This window comes from Cherax quadricarinatus, chromosome 89 (assembly GCF_038502225.1).
Source record: "Cherax quadricarinatus isolate ZL_2023a chromosome 89, ASM3850222v1, whole genome shotgun sequence".
In the NCBI taxonomy this organism is placed as follows: domain Eukaryota; kingdom Metazoa; phylum Arthropoda; class Malacostraca; order Decapoda; family Parastacidae; genus Cherax; species Cherax quadricarinatus.
The window spans coordinates 12,450,463-12,472,938 of record NC_091380.1 but is presented as its reverse complement, the minus strand read 5'-3'; the positions used below and the strand labels follow the sequence as shown (position 1 = coordinate 12,472,938).

Sequence of the window (22,476 nt, the reverse complement as noted above, 5' to 3'; positions counted from 1 at the left end):
TCTATGTTAACAAAATAAACATACATGTACCTATTACTGTGATCTAATCCTGTCTTTAATGTTTATGTAACTAACTCAGTTTACCTTATTCCTAGTGCATATATCTCCTTTTATTGTAACTGCTTTTCACATAGTTAAGTTACTTACCTGTTTTAATTTTGAAGGTTTAAATAATAAGTTATTACAAGGACTACAATGGAAATAAGTCCCTGTGCTATGTATGATAATTTATGTAACTGTATTTATGTGTACCTGAATCAACATATTAATGTAAGCTTAGAACATAATAAAATTCTGGGAACACAATTTTTATTATCTATTTATTATCACACTGGCCGATTCCCACCAAGGCAGGGTGGCCCGAAAAAGAAAAACTTTCACCATCATTCACTCCATCACTGTCTTGCCAGAAGGGTGCTTTACACTACAGTTTTTAAACTGCAACATTAACACCCCTCCTTCAGAGTGCAGGCACTGTACTTCCCATCTCCAGGACTCAAGTCCGGCCTGCCGGTTTCCCTGAATCCCTTCATAAATGTTACTTTGCTCACACTCCAACAGCACGTCAAGTATTAAAAACCATTTGTCTCCATTCACTCCTATCAAACACGCTCACGCATGCCTGCTGGAAGTCCAAGCCCCTCGCACACAAAACCTCCTTTACCCCCTCCCTCCAACCCTTCCTAGGCCGACCCCTACCCCGCCTTCCTTCCACTACAGACTGATACACTCTTGAAGTCATTCTGTTTCGCTCCATTCTCTCTACATGTCCGAACCACCTCAACAACCCTTCCTCAGCCCTCTGGACAACAGTTTTGGTAATCCCGCACATCCTCCTAACTTCCAAACTACGAATTCTCTGCATTATATTCACACCACACATTGCCCTCAGACATGACATCTCCACTGCCTCCAGCCTTCTCCTCGCTGCAACATTCATCACCCACGCTTCACACCCATATAAGAGCGTTGGTAAAACTATACTCTCATACATTCCCCTCTTTGCCTCCAAGGACAAAGTTCTTTGTCTCCACAGACTCCTAAGTGCACCACTCACTTTTATTAGATAAAATAAATTATTAGATAAAATAAAAATAACATAAAAATAATATACTTAACAAAAATAATAAAATATAGGTCAGCATGAATCAGAAAGACAGTTCTATAACTAACATAGGAAAATGGCTATAAAGCTAGGTTAGCTCATCACTCACATGTTAAACTAGAAAAAATGAGAAAAAAATATACAGTGGACCCTCTGTTATCGGCTGTTCTGCTTACCAGCCAACTCTTTTATCAGCCAGTTTTTGGCTTCCAGTTATCGGCCATTATTTTGTCTATCAGCTGTATGGTACATGTCAGCCCACAGTCACCATCTGCTTACGCATCAGTCTGGCTTTGTCTCTGAGTGAGTGAGGAAGCTTCTGCTCATTCATCCAAAACATTTGGCTGTAATCAATTGTTTTTCATGGTTAGCAATTGTGAAATAAGTTACCATGGCCCCAAAGAAAGTTTTTAGTAAAGTTCCTTAGGTAAAGAAAGTGACAAACGTGATTGAATTTAAGAAAGAAGTTGTTGAAAACTTTGAGCGGTTTTCGAGTGATAGAAATTGCCAGAACTTATGGGAAAGACAAATCAACAATCACTTCTCTCCTGCAAGGAAAGAACAAATCAAGGAAGCTGATGTGTCGAAAGGAGTAAATGTGCTAACCAAACAAAGGTCACCAATAATGGAAGATATGGAGAAGTTGCTGGTTTTGTGGATCACCATAAAACAATCAGCGGGAGACAGTGTTGCGGGGTCGATGATTTGTGAGAAGGCAAGCCAGTTGTATGCCAATCTTTCAAAGAAAATGCCTGGAACATGTGCTGCTGTTAGTGAATTTAGGGCCAGCAATGACTGGTTTGAGAGAGTTAAGAAGCATAGTGGCATGCACAGTGTGGTAAGGCATGGGGAGGCTGCAAGTTCTGACAAATGTGAGGCTGAAAAATTCATGTAAGAATTCAAGGGGTACGTAGAGGCTGAAGGATTCCTCCCCCAACAAGTGTTCACTTGTGATGAAACAAGCCTCATTTGGAAGAAAATGCCAAAGAGGACCTACATTACACAGGAGGAAAAGGCACTGCCAGATCACAAGCCTATGAAAGACAGGCTAACTCTTTTGTTCTGTGGTAATGTTAGTGGGGATTTCAAAGTGAAGCCTTTAATGGTGTATCACTCTGAAAATCCCAGTGTGTTCAAGAAAAACAATGTCATCAAGAACAGATTGTGTGTGATATGGAAAGCTAATAATAAGGCATAGGTCACAAGGCACATTTTCAAAGAATGGGCGAATGATGTGTTTGGCCCCAGTGTGAAAAAATTCCTCCTGGAAAATAAATTGCCACTCAAGTGCCTCCTGGTACTGGACAATGCTCCTTCTCATCCTCCAGACTTGGAAGACCAATTGTTTAGGGACTTCAGTTTTATAAAAGTGAAGTTCTTGCCTACTAACACCACTCCTTTCCTCCAGCCCATGCACCAGCAGACCATTTCTAACTTCAAAAAACTCTACACAAAAGCATTGTTTCAAAGGTGCTTTGAAGTGACATTGGACACTGACTTGACCCTAAGAGAGTTCTGGAGGAATCATTTCAATATCCTCCATTGCATAAGCCTTACAGATAAGGCTTAGGAGGGAGTGACTTCCAGGACTTTGAACTCTGCCTGGAGAGAATTGTGGCCAGATCGTGTCCAAGAGAGGGAGATTTTGAAAGGTTTGGGGCTGACCCTGAGGACCCTACGCCTCTTAAGGAATGTATTGTGTCTTTTGGGGAAGTCCATGGGGTTGGATGTGAATGATGAGGATGTGAAAGAGTTGGTGGACAACCACAGAGAAAAGCTAACCACTGAAGAGCTGCAAGACCTTCAACTGGAGCAGCAACAGACTGCAGTTGAGGAACTTGCCTCAGAGGAGGAGGAAGAGAGAGGGGAAAAGGTGGCTTCTTCAGTGATTAAGGACATGTGTGCAAAGTGGAAAGAGTTGCAAAGTTTTGTTGAAATGTATCACCCTGACCAAGCTGAAACAAGCCATATCTGCAACATGTTCAGTGACAAAACCTTGTCCCACGTCAGGGAAATCTTAAAGAGACACCAGCAACAGACCTCTCCGTACAGATTTTTTTTGTGCAACAGGGGTCCAGTGACTCTCAGGCCATTAAAAGACAAAGAAGGGAAGTAACCCTAGATAAGGATTTTATGCCTGAAGTCTTTTTGGAAGGGGATTTCCCTTCCAAACAATAAATCCTCCCCTCTCTCCTCCTCCCTGTCTTCCATAAGCCAACAAGAGTCTTCAATAAAGGTATGTAATAGAGATTAAAATGTATATTTATTTATTTTATTTAGTTCTCATTTTTTGAGTAAGTAAAACTATAATTAATCTTCAAAAAGTGTATTTTTTGTTATTTTTTGGGGTGTCTGGAACGGATTAATTTTATTTACATTAATTCTTATGGGAAATATTATTTCAGTTTTGGGCCATTTCAGTTTTAGACCGACCTTCTGGAAAGGATTATGGCCGATAACCGAGGGTCCACTGTATGTGCAATAAAAACATGACAAGCATAAGTCAAAGACATTAAGGAAATCAATATTAACATAAAAGATATGTTAGATAAAGTGAATGCTAGAAAATAGACATAAATTAATCTAAAGGTTGGAAGATAAATTGACAGAAAAACAGTTTTACTACACATTCTAACAAAGTATAAAGAAATCTAGTAAGGCAGTAAAATTATATTTAAAAATAGTTAGATTAAGATAAGTTATGAATAGGCTGGCATAAGCTAGACAAAATGATGTAATATAAGCATGTCTAAATACATCTTACATTACTAATCCTATAGTTAATCCTAGTATCACAATATATAAGTGATAACTCATTATAATGGTCCAAGGTACAAGGTACATATATAATAATAACACAGCTGGCAATAACTTGACTGATTTTCCTAACCCATTATTTCTACTCTGCTATTTCTCAAGAATACATCTTCATGTCAATACATGTATTTTTTAAGATCTTTATACTCATTAGTTGTGTTTAGGAACTCACTTGTGGGCATCACTCTGCTAGAATAATTCCCCTAAAAAGGTCGAGTATATTGGCAGTGGCTGTTATTGTGTCTGGCCTCGTGTCACCTCCAAAATTCTTTGATTTTGCAAAGTACTTTACATTAATAATAATAATTTCTATAAACACAAGATACAAATTATACAGACCATAGCTGACATCAGTGACACTGTATAGAAAGCCACTGGTTATGCAGAGCATTTCAAGAACCATAGATTAATTTTGTCCACAGGATGCGACTCACACCAGTCAGCAAACACCCAGGTACCTACTTGCTGCTAGATGAACAGTAATAGTAGATTTCTTAAGGAAATATGTCCTAATGTTTTCCCCGTACAGGGGATCGAACCACTGACCTCGGTGTGTGAGGTGAGTGCGCTACCAACTGAGCAATGGGACACTTGCAGGTTTCTTTCATGAGCAGGTACAACAAGCCTTTTAAAATTATTATTACAATGTGACAGTGACACAGTAGTGATGGTACAGTGAACTAGAGTGTCAACACAACACCACAGTAGTAATGGTGATGCAGTAGTGATGGTACAGTAAACTAGAGTGTCAACACAACACCACAGTAGTGATGGTGATGCAGTAGTGATGGTACAGTGAACTAGTGTGTCAACACAACACCACAGTAGTGATGGTACAGTAAACTAGTGTCAACACCACAGTAGTGATGGTACAGTGAACTAGAGTGTAAACACAACACCACAGTAGTGATGGTACAGTGAACTAGAGTGTAAACACAACACCACAGTAGTGATGGTGACAGTAGTGATGGTACAGTGAACTAGTGTGTCAACACAACACCACAGTAGTGATGGTACAGTGAACTAGAGTGTAAACACAACACCACAGTAGTGATGGTACAGTGAACTAGAGTGTAAACACAACACCACAGTAGTGATGGTGACAGTAGTGATGGTACAGTGAACTAGTGTGTCAACACAACACCACAGTAGTGATGGTACAGTGAACTAGAGTGTCAACACAACACCACAGTAGTGATGGTACAGTGAACTAGAGTGTCAACACAACACCACAGTCCACCACAGTCACCTCAGTAATGTCACTGTGGTTGACTGCTGCTCTCACCACATCCATACCCTTCACAACTTTACTAAAGATACCGGACCACTGGTATCTACCTGGGAGGTCCCTGGTGGTGATGTAGAACTGGGCACTCCGGTGACTCTCCAGCAGCCGCCAAGACCCCACATCACCAGCACTGACTGACTTCTGGTACTGGTGATCATCCTGGTGAGACAACAGTGCTGCTCCTCCCTCACCATTATTATACTGGTAGTCTCCACCTATCACACACTCCCCTGGTTCACCCATGTACCCCACCTTCAACAGTTTAGTGTTGAGGTAGGAGGAGCCTGAGTGTTGTCCAGTACACAACAACACAAACTGTCTGCCCAGTGTAGTGTTACAACTCAGCTGGATGTGGAGTCTGTTTGATCCAGCCAGTGATCCAGGCTGGGGCAGTGATCTAGGCTGGGTCAGTGATCCAGGCTGGGGCAGTGATCCAGGCTGGGGCAGTGATCCAGGCTGGGGCAGTGATCCAGGCTGGGGCAGTGATCCAGGCTGGGGCAGTGATCCAGGCTGGGGCAGTGATCCAGGCTGGGGCAGTGATCCAGGCTGGGGCAGTGATCCAGGCTGGGGCAGTGATCCAGGCTGGGGCAGTGATCCAGGCCAGGCCAGGTCAAGAAATACCAGAGTGGAGGAGTGATCCAGCGCCTCCAACACCTCGCTCACCTACACAAACAAACATCACTCACTCTACATCTCAATTATTATTATTATTATTATTATATTACTATATTTTTATATTACTATAATTATTTTTGTCATTATTATTATTAGTAGTAGTAGTATTACCTTTTATAAATAATAATTCATAATTATTTATAATAGGTAATACATTTATTAAAATATCAATTCATAATCACCTATCATTATTATTATTATTATTATTATTATTATTACTATTATTATTATTATTATTATTACTATTATTATTATTATTATATTATTATTATTACCATTATTATTATTATTATTATTATTATTATTATTATTATTACTATTATTATTATTATTATTACTATTATTAGTATTATTATTAATATTATTATTATTACCTCCCTTCAACCCTTCCTAATATATCCCCTGTACCTCCCTTTAGCCCTTCCTAGGATATCCCCTGCACCTCCCTTCAACCCTTCCTAGGATATCCCCTGTACCTTCCTTCAACCCTTCCTAGGATATCTCCTGTACCTTCCTTCAACCCTTCCTAGGATATCCCCTGTACCTTCCTAGGATATCCCCTGTACCTTCCTAGGATATCCCTTGTACCTTCCTTCAACCCTTCCTAGCACATCACCTGTACCTATTCTTCAACCTTCCTTGGATATCTCTTGAAGTAACCACCCAGGGAGGTACTACCATCCTGTGGTAGTAGGTTCATAGACAGCAACCACCCTGGGAGGTACTACCATCCTGTGGGAGTAGGTTTATAGACAGCAATCACCCAGGAATGTACTACCATCCTGTGGTAGTAGGTTGGTAGATAGCAACCACCCAGGGAGGTACTACCATCCGGTGGTAGTAGGTTGGTAGACAGCAGCCACCCAGGGAGGTACTACCATCCTGTGGTAGTAGGTTGGAAGACAGCAACCACCCAGGGAGGTACTACCATCCTGTGGTAGTAGGTTGGTACAGAGCACCCACACAGGGAGGTACTGCCATCCTGTGGTAGTAGGTTTATAGACAGCAATCACCCTGGGAGGTACTGCCATCCTGAGGGAGTAGGTTTATAGACAGAAATCACCCTGGGAGATACTGTGATCCTGTGGTAGTAGGTTGGTAGACAGCAACCACCCAGGGAGGTACTGCCATCATGTGGTAGTAGGTTGGTAGATAGCAACCACCCAGGGAGGTACTACCATCCTGTGGTAGTAGGTTGGTAGACAGCAACCACCCAGGGAGGTACTACCAGCCTGTGGTAGTAGGTTTGTAGACAGCAACCACCCAGAGAGATACTACCATCCTGTGGTAGTAGGTTGGTAGACAGCAACCACCCAGGGAGGTACTACCATCCTGTTGTAATTGGTTGGTAGACAGCAACCACCTAAGGAGGTACTACCATCCTGTGGTAGTAGGTTGGTAGACAGCAACCACCTAGGGAGGTACTACCATCCTGTGGTATTAGGTTGGTAGACAGCAACCACCCAGGGAGGTACTACCATCCTGTGATAGTAGGTTTGTAGACAGCAACCACCCAGGGAGGTACTACCATCCTGTGGTAGTAGGTTTGTAGACAGCATCCACCCAGGGAGGTACTACCATCCTGTGGTAGTAGGTTGGTAGATAGCAACCACCCAGGGAGTTACTACCATCCTGTGGTAGTAGGTTTGTAGACAGCAACCACCCAGGGAGGTACTGCCATCCTGAGGGAGTAGGTTTATAGACAGAAATCACCCTGGGAGATACTGTGATCCTGTGGTAGTAGGTTGGTAGACAGCAACCACCCAGGGAGGTACTGCCATCATGTGGTAGTAGGTTGGTAGATAGCAACCACCCAGGGAGGTACTACCATCCTGTGGTAGTAGGTTGGTAGACAGCAACCACCCAGGGAGGTACTACCAGCCTGTGGTAGTAGGTTTGTAGACAGCAACCACCCAGAGAGATACTACCATCCTGTGGTAGTAGGTTGGTAGACAGCAACCACCCAGGGAGGTACTACCATCCTGTTGTAATTGGTTGGTAGACAGCAACCACCTAAGGAGGTACTACCATCCTGTGGTAGTAGGTTGGTAGACAGCAACCACCTAGGGAGGTACTACCATCCTGTGGTATTAGGTTGGTAGACAGCAACCACCCAGGGAGGTACTACCATCCTGTGATAGTAGGTTTGTAGACAGCAACCACCCAGGGAGGTACTACCATCCTGTGGTAGTAGGTTTGTAGACAGCATCCACCCAGGGAGGTACTACCATCCTGTGGTAGTAGGTTGGTAGATAGCAACCACCCAGGGAGTTACTACCATCCTGTGGTAGTAGGTTTGTAGACAGCAACCACCCAGGGAGGTACTACCATCCTGTGATAGTAGGTTTGTAGACAGCAACCACCCAGGGAGGTACTACCATCCTGTGATAGTAGGTTGGTAGACAGTAACCCCCCAGGGAGGTACTACTATGCTGTGGTAGCAGGTTGGTAGACAGCAACCACCCAGGGAGGTACCACTGTCCTACCAAATGAGTGTAAAACAAAAGCCTGTAATTGTTTTACATAATGGTATGATTGCTGGTGTCTTTTTTCTGTCACATAAATATGCATAATTTCAAGTATGTCTTGCTAATTCTACTTCCACTTAGGTCACACTACACATGCATGTACAAACACACCCCTTTGGGTTTTCTTCTCTTTTGTTACTAGTGCTTTTTCTTGTTTATTTCCTGTTATTTCCATGGGGAAGTGGAAGAGAATTCTTCCCCTGTAAGCCATGCATGTCATAAGAGGTAACTAAAATGTCAGGAGCAAGAAGCTAGTAACCCCTTATCCTGTATACAATACTAAATTTATAAAGAAACTTTTGTTTTTCTTTTTGGGCCACCCTCCTTCAGTGGGATATGGCCAGTGCAATGAAAGAAGGAAGATTAATATATTTAATAATAGATAACTTAAGGGACGAGCTCGAGTTTTTATGCGCGCAGTACAAAAATAATTGAAAAATATGGAAATGAAGTTTTGTTGACAGAAAAATAGTTTAAGAATCTGGCAACATTTTGGTGAAAATCACATTTTAATATTGCTCTTAAAGTTGTATATATTTACATAACAGAATCAATATATAAAAATGAATTAAGAAATTGTTTAGAAAGTTCAATAATGACTGTGGCATCATACCTTTACTGAGGTGTAGACAGTGTTGACATCTGGGAAGAGTTCCTGGCACTTCTGGATCCAATCTTCAACCTCCACATTGTAGTGATCAGCTTCAACAGTGGTTGTGAAGACCTCCTGTGCAGTGTTGACTGTGTTGAGGTTCTCCAGCATGATCTGCAGCTGCTTCTTTCCTGCCTCACCTTCTGTTGTCATTGTCAGTACACTGGTATCCTCCTGTTCCAGGAGCTCTATTGCTGCCTTGTTCTGCTCCAGCAGATCATAGAGTCTGTCCTGCAGTTGGTGATGCTGGGTCTTCCAGTCCCTCACCTGCCCCTGGTACTTGCTCAGCTGGGACAGTGCTTCTTCACACTCTCTTATAAGGTTACTGATACTGTTCTTGTGTTCCTGTACCAAAGACTGTAACTTCTTGCTGATGCTTCTTGTGGGGTCTTGACCACATTTTGTTGACATTGTTCCCACTGATGTAACCTGGATACTTCTGAGTTTCTTTATCACAGCCTCCATAGTGTAGCTGATTGGGAATTGAGTAGCATCTGTGGCACTGTGCTCAGCACGGCAGCTGGGGCAGGTGAGCTGAGCATTCTTAATTGTATCTTCAATACACTGAGAGCAGAATGTGTGACCACACGGCAGAGTGCGTGGTCGTCGTAGTTCTTCATCATAATTGTTAAAGCACACTTTACACTCCTCTGGTTTGTCGTTATCCTGTAGAAAATAAATATTAAGTTAGATTTTACACTAATAGGATTGAATCTAAAGAATTAAGTGTTCATATTGAATTTTATAGACAATTTTGTAAAGTTAAAAGAATTGCCAAACTTCTTCACATTACTACAATATACAACATACACTGGAGGTATATATTGTCAAACTTCTTCATATTAACCACCATATACAACATAATGGAGGTATATATTGTCGAACTTCTTCATATTAACCACCACATACAACATAATGGAGGTATATATTGCTAAAACTTCATATTAACTACTACATATAACATAAACACAACATAAAACCAGACTTAGTGAGCTGTATTGGTTACATGACCAGACATAGAAAGAAGAAACTAATACAATAATGCTTTGAGATTTCTTTTTTATTAACTTTAGACAGAGTTTTACAAGGTTAGGTTAAGGGTTCCTAACTTTATTTGCAACTTAAGAGCTGTTACCTACATCAACTCATTTTAAAGCCTTTTTATTGTTATGAGACATACACATACAGAAAAAGATACAGTTGTAGTTAACTGTGGGTCAGTGATTTTATTTGGCCAACTGACTATTTTGTTGATGTTATTATGCTGTACAAACATATTCTAGACTCAAGTAATCCTAGGAATAAATTATCTCAGATGAAGTGATGTTCTGGAGAAGGCTACAATGTAATTGCTCCTTGCTGACTGTCTTGTTGTGTAGAAGCTCATTTCCTGCTGTCTGTGGAGTGAAGCCAAGTGTGGTACTTAGACAATATTAGCCTTGTACATAACAGTAAGGCCACCCACATCTCTCTGGTGTTGAAGACTCTACTGAAATGACAGATCTGTCCAGGAGACAGAGGAGTTGGTTTTGCTCTGTTCTCTATTCTGTCAAAAAGTCTCAGATGTGAAGGGGAGCAAGAAATCCAAGAAAGTGGAGCATACTCAATGTGCGAATATACTTATGCTTCATACAGAATCTTGCAACCTCTACTGCTGAGCAGATGAAAGATATATCTGAGTAAGGTTCTCAACCACTTTGCATGATCTATATTGTGGTTTTCGTAGTTTGAAGTCAAATTTCACCCCAAGGTACCAGCACTCTTTCATTCATTCTTACCACAGCTTCAGCATTACCCTCATGGTGCCTAGAGACCATAATAATTTGTGATATCTCAGGAGCAAATGTGACCTGCCATCATTTTTTCTAGGTTGATGGTGTTCCACATCTTTTTTGCCAGCATGCTCGCCTCACAAACTGAGGTCTGGGGGTCAAGTCAGAACAAAAATTGGCTATAAAATCACAAGAACTACCATAAATTGTAATTATCAGAACATGAAAATTATATAAATTAAAAAAAAGAGAGAAGAAAAAAAAGGTATATTTGCAACATTTCTGCAAGTGGCTGTACTCCACATTGCTGTCAGGTGAGCATCCACTGCCAGCTTCGCTGCCTTATATCTTGGTAAGTATTGGCACTAATGTTTTCTCTTATTACACACAGAAAATTGTCCTCTGTTTCTAAAAAAAAAAAATATTCGGAACGCAAGCAGTGAAAATGTAGATCTACTCTTAGACAGTTTAAGAGTTAAGTATGGATGGAAAAGTTGAAGATTCTAGTGATTTGTTAATTAAACAGAGTTGCAATTGAGGGTAATGGCATATGAGCTGCCTTTTTGTACATTAATGGTGGAAAGTTACTTAGGTTTCCTGTCTTTTTTTCAGATGACTTATTCCAAATTTATTGCAATTTCATGATACTAACAGTGAAATTCAGTCACAAATCACACTTAGTATATTTAACCCAGGATAACCTAATAGTCAAAAATGAGATTCATTTCCATGATTTGAGGAGTTTCACACTCTGAAATAATTGTAATACGTATTCTCTGTACATTTTGTTAGACCAAAATAGTAAAAAATATATATATTATACAGCCACTCCTCACTTAGCGATGTACTCGTTTACTGATGCCTCAGACTTACGGTGGGTCCTCTGACCAGTATTTATACCTAAATAATGTATATCAGAGATGAGTTCCTCTATTCTATTTACAGTGGTCTCATTTATCATCATTAATACGTTCCTGGAAATGTGACGATTATCGAAAAAAACAATTTTCGAATAAATTTTCCCCATAAGAAATAATGTAAATACACCTACCATCCGACTTATGACCTGCTCGACTTACGACCACTCGACTTACGACCGTGTTTTTTATGCCAAATTTCTGGGAAATAAACAACTAAGGTTTATCCTAAACCTTACAGTATAAAATACAGTACTAACAACATAAAAAGTAAAGTAAAACATGAAATACCAAAATAAAACAATAAAATAAAGTCATTACAAAAATGTTTTGTTGATATTCAGTAGTACAGTTCGACTTACGACCATTTCAACTTACGTCCAGTTTCTCAGAACCGAACTCAGTCGTAAGTCGGATGGTAGGTGTACAATTAATCTGTTCCTGACACCCAGAAGTATTAAAGCAAAAATTTTTTTTACATGAAATATAGATGTAGTACATAAACAATACAATGGGACGTAATGAATGAAACATTAAGAGCATAACACTTACCTTTATTGGCAATTCCTCTTAGTGTATGGAAGACTGGCAGAGGAGAGAGATTGGATTAGTTACTGTTTGGAAGGGGAATCCCCTTCAATCAATGCCTCAAGTACCAAGTCCTTTTCTGGGGTACTTCTCTTCTCTGTTTCTTAACCCTTTGAGGGTCGACAGGCCCTCTCCGAAACTCGTTCTCAGGGTCGGCCAAATTTAAAAAAAAAAAAAAAATTATTTTCTCTTATGAAAAGATAGAGAATCTTTTCCCGATCATAAAGACACCAAAAGTTTGAAATTTGATAGAAAACTTACGAAATTATGCTCTCGCAAAGTTAGCGGTCTCGGCGATGTTTACGCATCGGCGATTTTGCCCACTTTGAGCCCCATTTTCGGCCAATTTCACTGTACTAGTCGACAAAAAACATGAATATTTCGCTAGAACTCCATTTTTTCTATCGAATGGGTGCAAGAAACCACCCATTTATGAAATTCAACTATCCAGGACAGTGGTCAGAATTTAGCAATTTTGCCAATTTCACACAAATTTCAAAAGATGCCAATTTCCGAATAGGGTCCAGAATAAACAAGAAAGACATTCCTGGCACTAAAATGACATTTCCTCTAGTCATTATTCACGTCTCAAGGCCCCTCTTATATTCTTTTGCTTTCCACTTTGAATTTTTATTTTCACAAAATATATAAGATTTACTGTTATGCAGACTACTGCATTAGTGTAAAAAATGGTATAAATATTATTGGTGCACTTGTGAAAGAATATTAGACTCACCAGTTGACGTGTATTGCACGCTTGGCACGATTTGTTTACTTTTGAAGTTTGGTAAAAATCGAACATTTCTGCTACTTTGAGCTCAATTTCGAGGCACCTTTCATTGTAAAACCAGTCAAAATCATCTCAATTTCTGTAATATGTCTTCCATTCTATAAAATGAGACCAAGAAAACTAGAATACAACAATAAATACCATACGAAAATACACTGCAAAGTCACTGATTTATTAAAAAAAAATGGTCTAAGTTTTTTTTTTCTCATTATGCACTGTGTGCTGCAGGATTTTTTTTAGACTGTGCACACTGACCACATAGACCCATTCTTTCATATGAAGGCCTACCAGCTTTCTCCCACTAGATTTGAGGCCGCTAGAATTTATGAGTACTAGTACGTCAAAAACCCCTACGCGTAAGACGTACTAGTACGACCAAAACCCTCAAAGGGTTAATTAATGCTACTAGGACCAGCTTGAGAGTCACTGGAGTCCTGTCTCACAAAAAAAAGTGTCCAGAGAGCTCTGTGTCTGGTATCTCTTTAAAACTTCCCTAAAATGGTCCAAGACTCTGTCACTGTACAAGTTGCCGATATGGCTTGCAACATCCTTCTCAGGGTGATCTTTATCCATAACTCTTTCCATCCTACCCCACATTTCACCATGCCTTATCACACTGTGTATGCCACTATGCTTCTTAAATCTCTCAAACCAACCTTCGCTGGCCATAAATTCACAATTATTAGTACTCATTGCAGGCAATTTCTTTACCAGATCATCATGCAACTGCCTAGCCTTTTCACAAATAATCGACATCATAAGAATATCTCCTGCTAATTGTTTCTCATTTATCCACACCAATAATAACTTCTCAACATCTTCGAGTACTGGTGATCTCATTTTTGTCAGCATATTTACCCCCTTTGCAACAACAGCTTCCCTGATTTCCTTTTTCTTGGCCATGATGGAAGATATGGTTGCATGGGATTTGTTATACATCCTGGCCAGTTCGGCCATACATACGCCACTTTCATATTGTTCAATAATGTTTTTCTTAAATTCAATCATATTTCTCACTTTCTTTACCAAAGGCTTGGCACTAGCTTTCTTTGGAGCCATGGTAGCTTATTTAGCACTTGCAAGCACTACAACAAATGGAATACGTATTATGAAATATTTCATATGAACCAGTGAGGGGACTGTAACTCACTGGTAAACAATGGCACACTGGCTTGGAAGGGAGGCTGAGGCTGCTCAGAGCATGAGTACGCATCCCGGACGAAGGACGATTAGCGAGTAAACTGACCATTTGCGAGCCAATGTTTGGATGAGAATAACGCGATTTCTGAAAAGGATGACTATCGAGCTGGACGATTATTGAGGGACCACTGTATTTCAATATACAGTGGTACCTCAGCATATGAACATCTCCCAACTTGAACAAATATGCAAGTGTATTTTCTTGTAAGTGCTTTTGTAACTATTTTTGGGGGTCTGAAACAGATTAATCTAATTTACTTTATTCCTTTTGGGAACAAATTAATTCACCATCAGCACTCGAACAGCCTTCTGTAACGAATTAAGTTTGTATCCTGAGGTACCACTGTAGAGTACACTACTCTATAAACATTTAAAAATATACCAGAAATTTTATAAATGGTGCAAAGGTGACATTAAAACAATATCAAAGATGGATGACACAAACTCACTACCATTACAGTATGTTCCTCACTAAGCCAGGAATTCATTTAATGACATGGTCTTAGGAACGGAACTTTGTCGCTAAGTGGGGAAGGGCTGTATACAGCAAATTTAGAGTTGATCATAGTTGCACTAAGTATTTCCTCATGTTTGAAGTGTTAAAACATCATTATACACATCTAATATTATAAGTGTTAACATTAAAATTAATTAAAAAACTGAAAAACAATTACATCTTGACGTCAATAAATTCTAAAACATAAATATCACTGGTGCATTTATGCCACTGTTGCAGATGAGTGGTCATTTTTTGGGGGTCAAATTCAATACACCATGCAATAATAAGGTCATATCAGATAGCATTCATTTTAGTCTTTTTTTTTTTTTTATTCAAAATCATACTACAAACACTCAAACAGGATTTTTTTCTGCCCATCCTACAGTTTGATTGTTAAAGGAAAAGTTGTTTGGCTTTGTTTTTCTGTAATACAATTCACATAAAAGACAGATGTCATTGCACATCTACAGTTGACCCTCGGTAATTGGCCGTAATCTGTTCCAGAATGTAGCCTAAATCTGAAAAGGCTGAAATCCAAAATATTTCTCATAAGAATTAATGTAAAGATGGGCTAGTGCAAGTATGAGTAGTGGGAGGGTTGGGGGTTGAAGAGGGTTGGAATGGTATTAAAAATGCAGTATTAGAATATGGGGCAGAAGTTTGTGGCTATAGAAAGGTGGGTGCAGAAGGAAAGAGGAGTGATTGGTGGAATGATGAAGTAAAGGGTGTGATAAAAGAGAAAAAGGTAGCTTGAGAGGTTTTTACAAAGCAGAAGTGTTATTAGAAGAGCAGAGTATACGGAGTGTAAAAGAAAGGTGAAGAGAGTGGTGAGAGAGTGCAAAAGAGGAGCAGATGATAGAGTGGGAGAGGCAATGTCAACAAATTTTGATGAAAATAATAAAAAAATTATGGAGTGAGATAAACAAGTTAAGCCTAGGGAACGAATGGATTTGTCAGTTAAAAACAGAGTAGGGGAGTTAGTAGATAGGGAGCTGGAGGTACAGTGAACTCTCAGCTAAAGGATGCATTGGCTAGCACCAAAATCGGCTAATGGCTCGCTTTGGCATAAAAATATTGGCTCAGCTAATGCCAAATAACTTGGCTAAAGGCTTTCATCCAAAATGTATCCACATGGCCTGAGTGGGCCCAGCCACTCACTCCATGTACCAGCCAGTGTGCCATTCTTTACAAAGCCAGTGAGGAAGATTCCACGCATACATGATATATTTTGTATTATTCCAGCATTTTTAGTGCTTGTAACTGCTAAATAAGCCACCCTGGATGCCAAGAAAGCTTCTAGTACCAACCATGTGGTAAAAAGGGTGAGGTGTACTATCAATTTAAATGAAGAGATGACTGCAAAGTACGAGAGTGGGGTGCATATCTCGGAGTTGGAAAGGTTATATAACAAACCCCATTCAACCATCACTACTATCTTGGCCAACAAAAAAGGCAATCAAGGAAGCTGTTGTTGTGAAAGGTGCAAGTATGATTTCGGAACAGAGGTCATAAATACAGTGGACCCTCGACCAATAATATTAACCCATTCCAGAGAGCTTATCTTTAGTCGAATTTATTTTCCCCATGAGAAATAATGGAAATCCAATTAATCTGTTCCAGACACCCAAAAGTATGAAAAAAAAATTCAAATGAAATATATATTTTCCTACACAGAAAAAGAAGAATACATGCACAATAAATATTGTACTAAATGAAGAATAAATGACACTTACCTTTATTGAAGATGTAGTGATAAGTGATGAGAAGGGAGGGGAGATAGAGGTGTATTATTGTTTGGAAGGGGAATCCTCTTCCATAAGGACTTTAGCTACCAATTCCTTTTCCGGGGCTACTTCCCTACTTGTTTTAATGCCACTGGGAACAACTTGAGAGTCGCTGCACTTTCATAATTTGTGATTATCTCTTTCTTCACTTCTATCGTAATTCTCACCCTTTTTACCACAGGGTCGGCACTAGAAGCTTTCTTTGGGCCCATTATTTAGCAGTTACAAGCACTAAAAACACTGGAATAATACAAAATGTATCGAATGTATGTTTGGAAGCGACCGTACTGGCTTGTATACACTGGCACGCTAACTGAAGGCAGGGCAGGTAAGGCGCACTCAAGCCAGATAGACACGTGGAAGTGTTCGGGATGAATGATAGTTGAGTTTTTCATCGTTGGTCGGGCCAAAATTTTTACACTAAAATGCTTTGTTAGATGATGCCTTCATTGGTCATAGGTCCACTGTACTCAAATTTGTGGAGAGACTGTTGTTGGTGTGGATAAACGAGAAAAAATTATCTTGAGATAGTGTTTCTCAGTCAATAATATGTGTAAAGGCAAGGCAGCTGCATGCAGATCTCATTAACCCTTTCAGGGTCCGTCCCGTAGATCTACGGCTTTACGGTGAGTGTCCAAACCGTAGATCTACGCCATGAGCTCAGCTCACTCTGATAAACTGTGAGTGGTACATTTGGGCCTAGATATGAGAGAATACATCTATGTGGTATGTGTGCACCACATAAAACAGATCCTGCAGCAAACTGTGTATAATGAGAGAAAAAAACTGAAATCATGATTTTTCGATTGAAACAGCAACTTTGCAGTGTTTTTTCGTATGTTTTTTATAGTTGTATTTGCGATTTCTTGGTCTCATTTGATAGAATGGAAGACATATTACAGAAATAGAGATGATTTTGATTGGTTTTAGCACTGGAAATGGCTTGAAACTGAGCTCAAAGTAGCGGAAATGTTAAATTTTTGCCGATATTCAAGAGTAAACAAACGACCTCACACGTCTAATACACGTCAGCTGGTGGGTCTAATATACATTCACAAATATGGTGATGATATTTATACAATTATTACAGTATTGCATAACAGTAAATCTTCTATTTTTTGGTGTGAATAAAAATTCATTATGTGAATAAAAAATCAAAATGGAATTTATTTGTAAAGCCTCAAAACATAACTAATGAACAGAGGAAATGTTAGTTTAGTGCCAGGAATGCCTACATTGTTTATTCTGGACCCTATTTTGAAATTGGAATATTTTGAACTTTGTGTTAAATTGGCCAAATTAACAATTTCCGATCACTTTATTTTGTAGTTGAAACAGTTGACTTGGCGATTTCTTGTGCTCAATCGATAGAATGGAAGTAATACTAGTGAAATAGCTAAGAATTTGGTTGATTGGAATAATGTAATTGGCCTAAAATGGGAGTCAAAGTCGGCAAAATCGCCGATTCGTAAATATCGCTGACACATCAAAATTCGCGAGAGCATAATTTTGTCAATTTTCCACCAAATTTCGTACTTTTTGTTTTATTACCTTCACAAAAAGATTCTCTACGATTTCATAAGAAAAAATAACAAATTTTTTTTTTGAAAATTCTTGGACACTGGTGCGTGACTCCAGATTTGGGCCTTGGACCCTGAAAGGGTTAACCCTTTCAGGGTCCGTCCCGTAGATCTACGGCTTTACGTTCAGGGTCCAAACCGTAGATCTACGCCATGAGCTCAGCTCACTCTGATAAACTGTGAGTGGTACATTTGGGCCTAGATATGAGAGAATACATCTATGTGGTATGTGCGCACCACATAAAACAGATCCTGCAGCACACTGTGCATAATGAGAGAAAAAAAATGAAATGATTTTTCGATTAAAACAGCAACTTTGCAGTGTTTTTTCGTATGCTTTTTATAGTTGTATTTGCGATTTCTTGGTCTCATTTGATAGAATGGAAGACATATTACAGAAATAGAGATGATTTTGATTGGTTTTAGCATTGGAAATGGCTTGAAACTGAGCTCAAAGTAGCGGAAATGTTAAATTTTTGCCGATATTCAAGAGTAAACAAACGACCTCACACGTCTAATACACATCAGCTGGTGGGTCTAATATACATTCACAAATATGGTGATGATATTTATACAATTATTACAGTATTGCATAACAGTAAATCTTCTATTTTTTGGTGTGAATAAAAATTCATTATGTGAATAAAAAATCAAAATGGAATTTATTTGTAAAGCCTCAAAACATAACTAATGAACAGAGGAAATGTTAGTTTAGTGCCAGGAATGCCTACATTGTTCATTCTGGACCCTATTTTGAAATTGGAATATTTTGAACTTTGTGTTAAATTGGCCAAATTAACAATTTCCGATCACTTTATTTTGTAGTTGAAACAGTTGACTTGGCGATTTCTTGTGCTCAATCGATAGAATAGAAGTAATACTAGTGAAATAGCTAAGAATTTGGTTGATTGGAATAATGTAATTAGCCTAAAATGGGAGTCAAAGTCGGCAAAATCGCCGATTCGTAAATATCGCTGACACATCAAAATTCGCGAGAGCATAATTTCGTCAATTTTCCACCAATTTTCGTACTTTTTGTTTTATTACCTTCACAAAAAGATTCTCTATGATTTCATAAGAAAAAATAACAAATTTTTTTTTTGAAATATCTTGGACACTGGTGCGTGACTCCAGATTTGGGCCTTGGACCCTGAAAGGGTTAAGAAAATGCCTCCAAATATATTTGTGCTGCTATTGATGAATTTAAGGCCAGCAAATGCTGGTTTGAGAGATTTAAGAATCATAGTGGCATACACAGTGTGGTAAGGCATGGTGAGGCTGCCAGTTCTGACAAAAAAATGGCTGAAAAATATGTGCAGGACTTTAAGGAGTACACAGACACTGAAAAATTAAAACTACAACAAGTGTTTAATTGTAACAAAACAGACCTGTTTTGGAAGAAAATGCCAAACAGGACCTACATTACTCAGGAGGAAAAGGCACTCCCAGGACACTAGCCTATAAAAGACAGGCTAACTCTCATGTTTTGTAGTAATGCTAGTAGGGATTGCAAGGTGAAGCCTTTACTCGTGTATCACTCTGAAACTCCCAATGTTCAAGAAAAATAATGTCAAGACTAAATTGAGTGTGATGTGGAGAGCAAACAGTAAGGCATGGGTAAAAAGGGACATTTTTCTTGAATGGATCTATGACATGTTTGGCCCGACTGTGAAAAGTACCTCCTGGAAAATAAATTGTCACTCAAGTGCCTCCTGGTAATGGACAATGCTCATGCTCATCCTCACGACTTGCAAGAGCAAATTGCGGGAGAGTTGAACTTCATCAAAGAGAAGTTTTTGTCTCCTAGTACCACTCCTCTCCTCCAGCCCATGGACCAGCAGGCCATTTCAAACTTCAGAAAACTGTACACCAAAGCAGTGCTTCAAAGGTGCTTTGAAGTGACCTCAGACACTCAACTGACCCTAAGAGAGTCAGTATCCTCAGTTGCATAAATCTCAGAGGTAAGGCTTGAGAGGGAGTGACTTGCAGGTCTTTGAACTCTGCTTGCAGAAAATTGTGGCCAGAATGTGTACAAGAGAGGGATTTTGAAGGGTTTGGGGCTAACTCTGAGGAGCCAATGCCAGCTGTGGAATCTATTGTGGCATTGGGGAAGACCATGGTGTTGCAGTGTCTTGCACAACGAAGTCCATTGTGTTGGAGGTTAGTGGCGAGGATGTGGAAGAGTTGGTGGAGGATGACGATGAAGAGCCAACCACTACAGAGTTGCAAGAGCTTCAGGTTCAACAGCAACAGATCACAGCTCAGGAATTTGCTTCAGAGGAGGAGAAAGAGAGATGGAGGAAGTTGCCTTCATCAAAGATTAAGGAAATGTGGACAAAGTTGCAAGCATTTATGGAAGAATATTATCCTGACTCAGCTGTTGCAAGCCATATTGGCAACATGTACAATGACACTCTTATGTCCCATTTTAGGGAAATCTTAAAGGGACGTGAGAAACAGAGCTCTATGGGCAAATGTTTTGTGTGACAGGGGTCCAGTGACTCTCAAATTGTTCCCGGTTGCATTAAAAAACCAAGAAGGGAGGTAACCCCAGAAAAGGACTTGTTACCTGAAGTCTATATGGAAGGGGATTCCCCTTCCAAACACTAGTACACCTCCATCAAATTCCCTCTTTCCATCTCATCACTCATCAACAAATCTACAATAAAGTTAAGTGTCATTTCAGCATTGTTTATTGTGCATGTATCTTTTTTTCTGCATAGGAAAATGTACATTTCATGTAAAAAAAATTATTTTGTTTAATATTTTTGGTGTCTGTAACGGATTAATTGGATCTCCATTATTTCTTATGGGGAAAATTAATTTGGCTAAAGGCTAAATCGGCTAAAGGCTAGCTCTCTGGAATGGAGTAAAGGCATTACCCAAGGGTCCACTGTATTGGGAAGATGGCAGGAATATTTTGAGGAACTTTTTTGAGGAACTTTTAAATGTCGATTAAGAAAGGGAGGCAGTAATTTCATGCACTGGTCAGGGAGGTATAACATTTTTTATGAGTGAAGAAGAGCAGGATGTGAGTGTGGGGGAGGTGCATGAGGCATTATGTAGAATGAAAGGGGGGTAAAGTAGCTGGAACTGATGGGACCATGACAGAAATGTTAAAATCAGGTTGAGATATAGTGTTGGAATTGTTGGTATTTTTGTTTAATAAATGTATGAAAGAGGGGAAGATACCTAGGGATTGGCAGAGAGCTTGTATAGCTCCTTTGTATAAAGGGGAGGGGTACAAAAGAGATCGTAGAAATTATAGGGGAGTAAGTTTACTGAGTATACTAGGAAAAGTGTAGGGTAGGGTTATTATTGAAAGAAATAGAGGTAAGACAGATAGATAGGGAAATATTCATTGCATTTCTGGATTTAGAAAAGGCATATGATAGAGTGGATAGGGAAGAAATGTGGCAGATGTTGCAAGTATATGGAATAGGTAGTAAGTTACTAAATGCCCTAGAGTTTTTATGAGGATAGTGAGGCTTAGGTTGAGGTGTGTAGAAGAGAGGGAGATTACTTCCCAGTAAAGTAGATCTTAGACAGGGATGTGTAATGTCATCATGGTTGTTTAACTCACTCTCAGGGTTGAAAAATTAAAAAAAAAAAAAAAAAATTCTTATGAAATGATAGAAAATATTTCCCTGATGGTAATGGCACTAAAAGTACAAAATTTGATGGAAAACTTACAGAATTATGCTCTCACGAAGTTAGCGATATTTACGCACTGGCGATTTTGTCCACCTAGAGCCCTATTTTCAGCCAGTTCCATTGTTCCATTCCTCTGAAATCATAGCTATTTTGCTAGAATAACATTTGTTCTATCAATTGAGTACAAGAAACTGCCCATTTACCAATTTCAACTACCCAATAAAGTGGTTAGAAATTGGCAATTTTGCAAATTTCACACAAATTTAAAAAATGCCAATTTCAAAATAGGGACCAGAATAAACAAGACAGACATTCCTGGCACTAAAATAACATTTTCTCGGTTCATTAGTCATGTCTCCAGGCCCCTCTTATATTACTTTTGCTTTCCATTTTGAATTTTTATTCTCACAAAAAATAGAAGACTTACTGTTATGCAGACTACTGCATTATTGTAAAAATGGTATAAATAATATCAACATACTTGTGAAAGAATATTAGACTCACCAGTTGATGTGTATTGGACGTGTGGCATGATTTGTTCACGTTCACTCTTGAACATGGGCAAAAATTGAACATTTCCTCTACTTTGAGCTCAATTTCAAGGTATGTTTTATTGTCAAACCAATC

General features: G+C 39.3%; 1 protein-coding gene across 1 annotated transcript in view; it reads right to left on the bottom strand.

Moving 5' to 3' along the window:
- Positions 1–693: 693 nt before the first annotated feature.
- The window catches only part of LOC128697317 (uncharacterized), a 76,613-nt gene continuing 54,830 nt past the window's right edge, over positions 694–22,476 (bottom strand). The window contains exons 3-4 of the mRNA XM_070104201.1: positions 9,027–9,731; positions 694–5,873 (exon numbers count right to left, since the gene is read on the bottom strand). Of these exons, the coding sequence (XP_069960302.1) occupies positions 5,133–5,873; positions 9,027–9,731 (1,446 nt within the window). The 3' untranslated portion in view covers positions 694–5,132. The remainder of the gene's footprint in view (positions 5,874–9,026; positions 9,732–22,476) is intronic.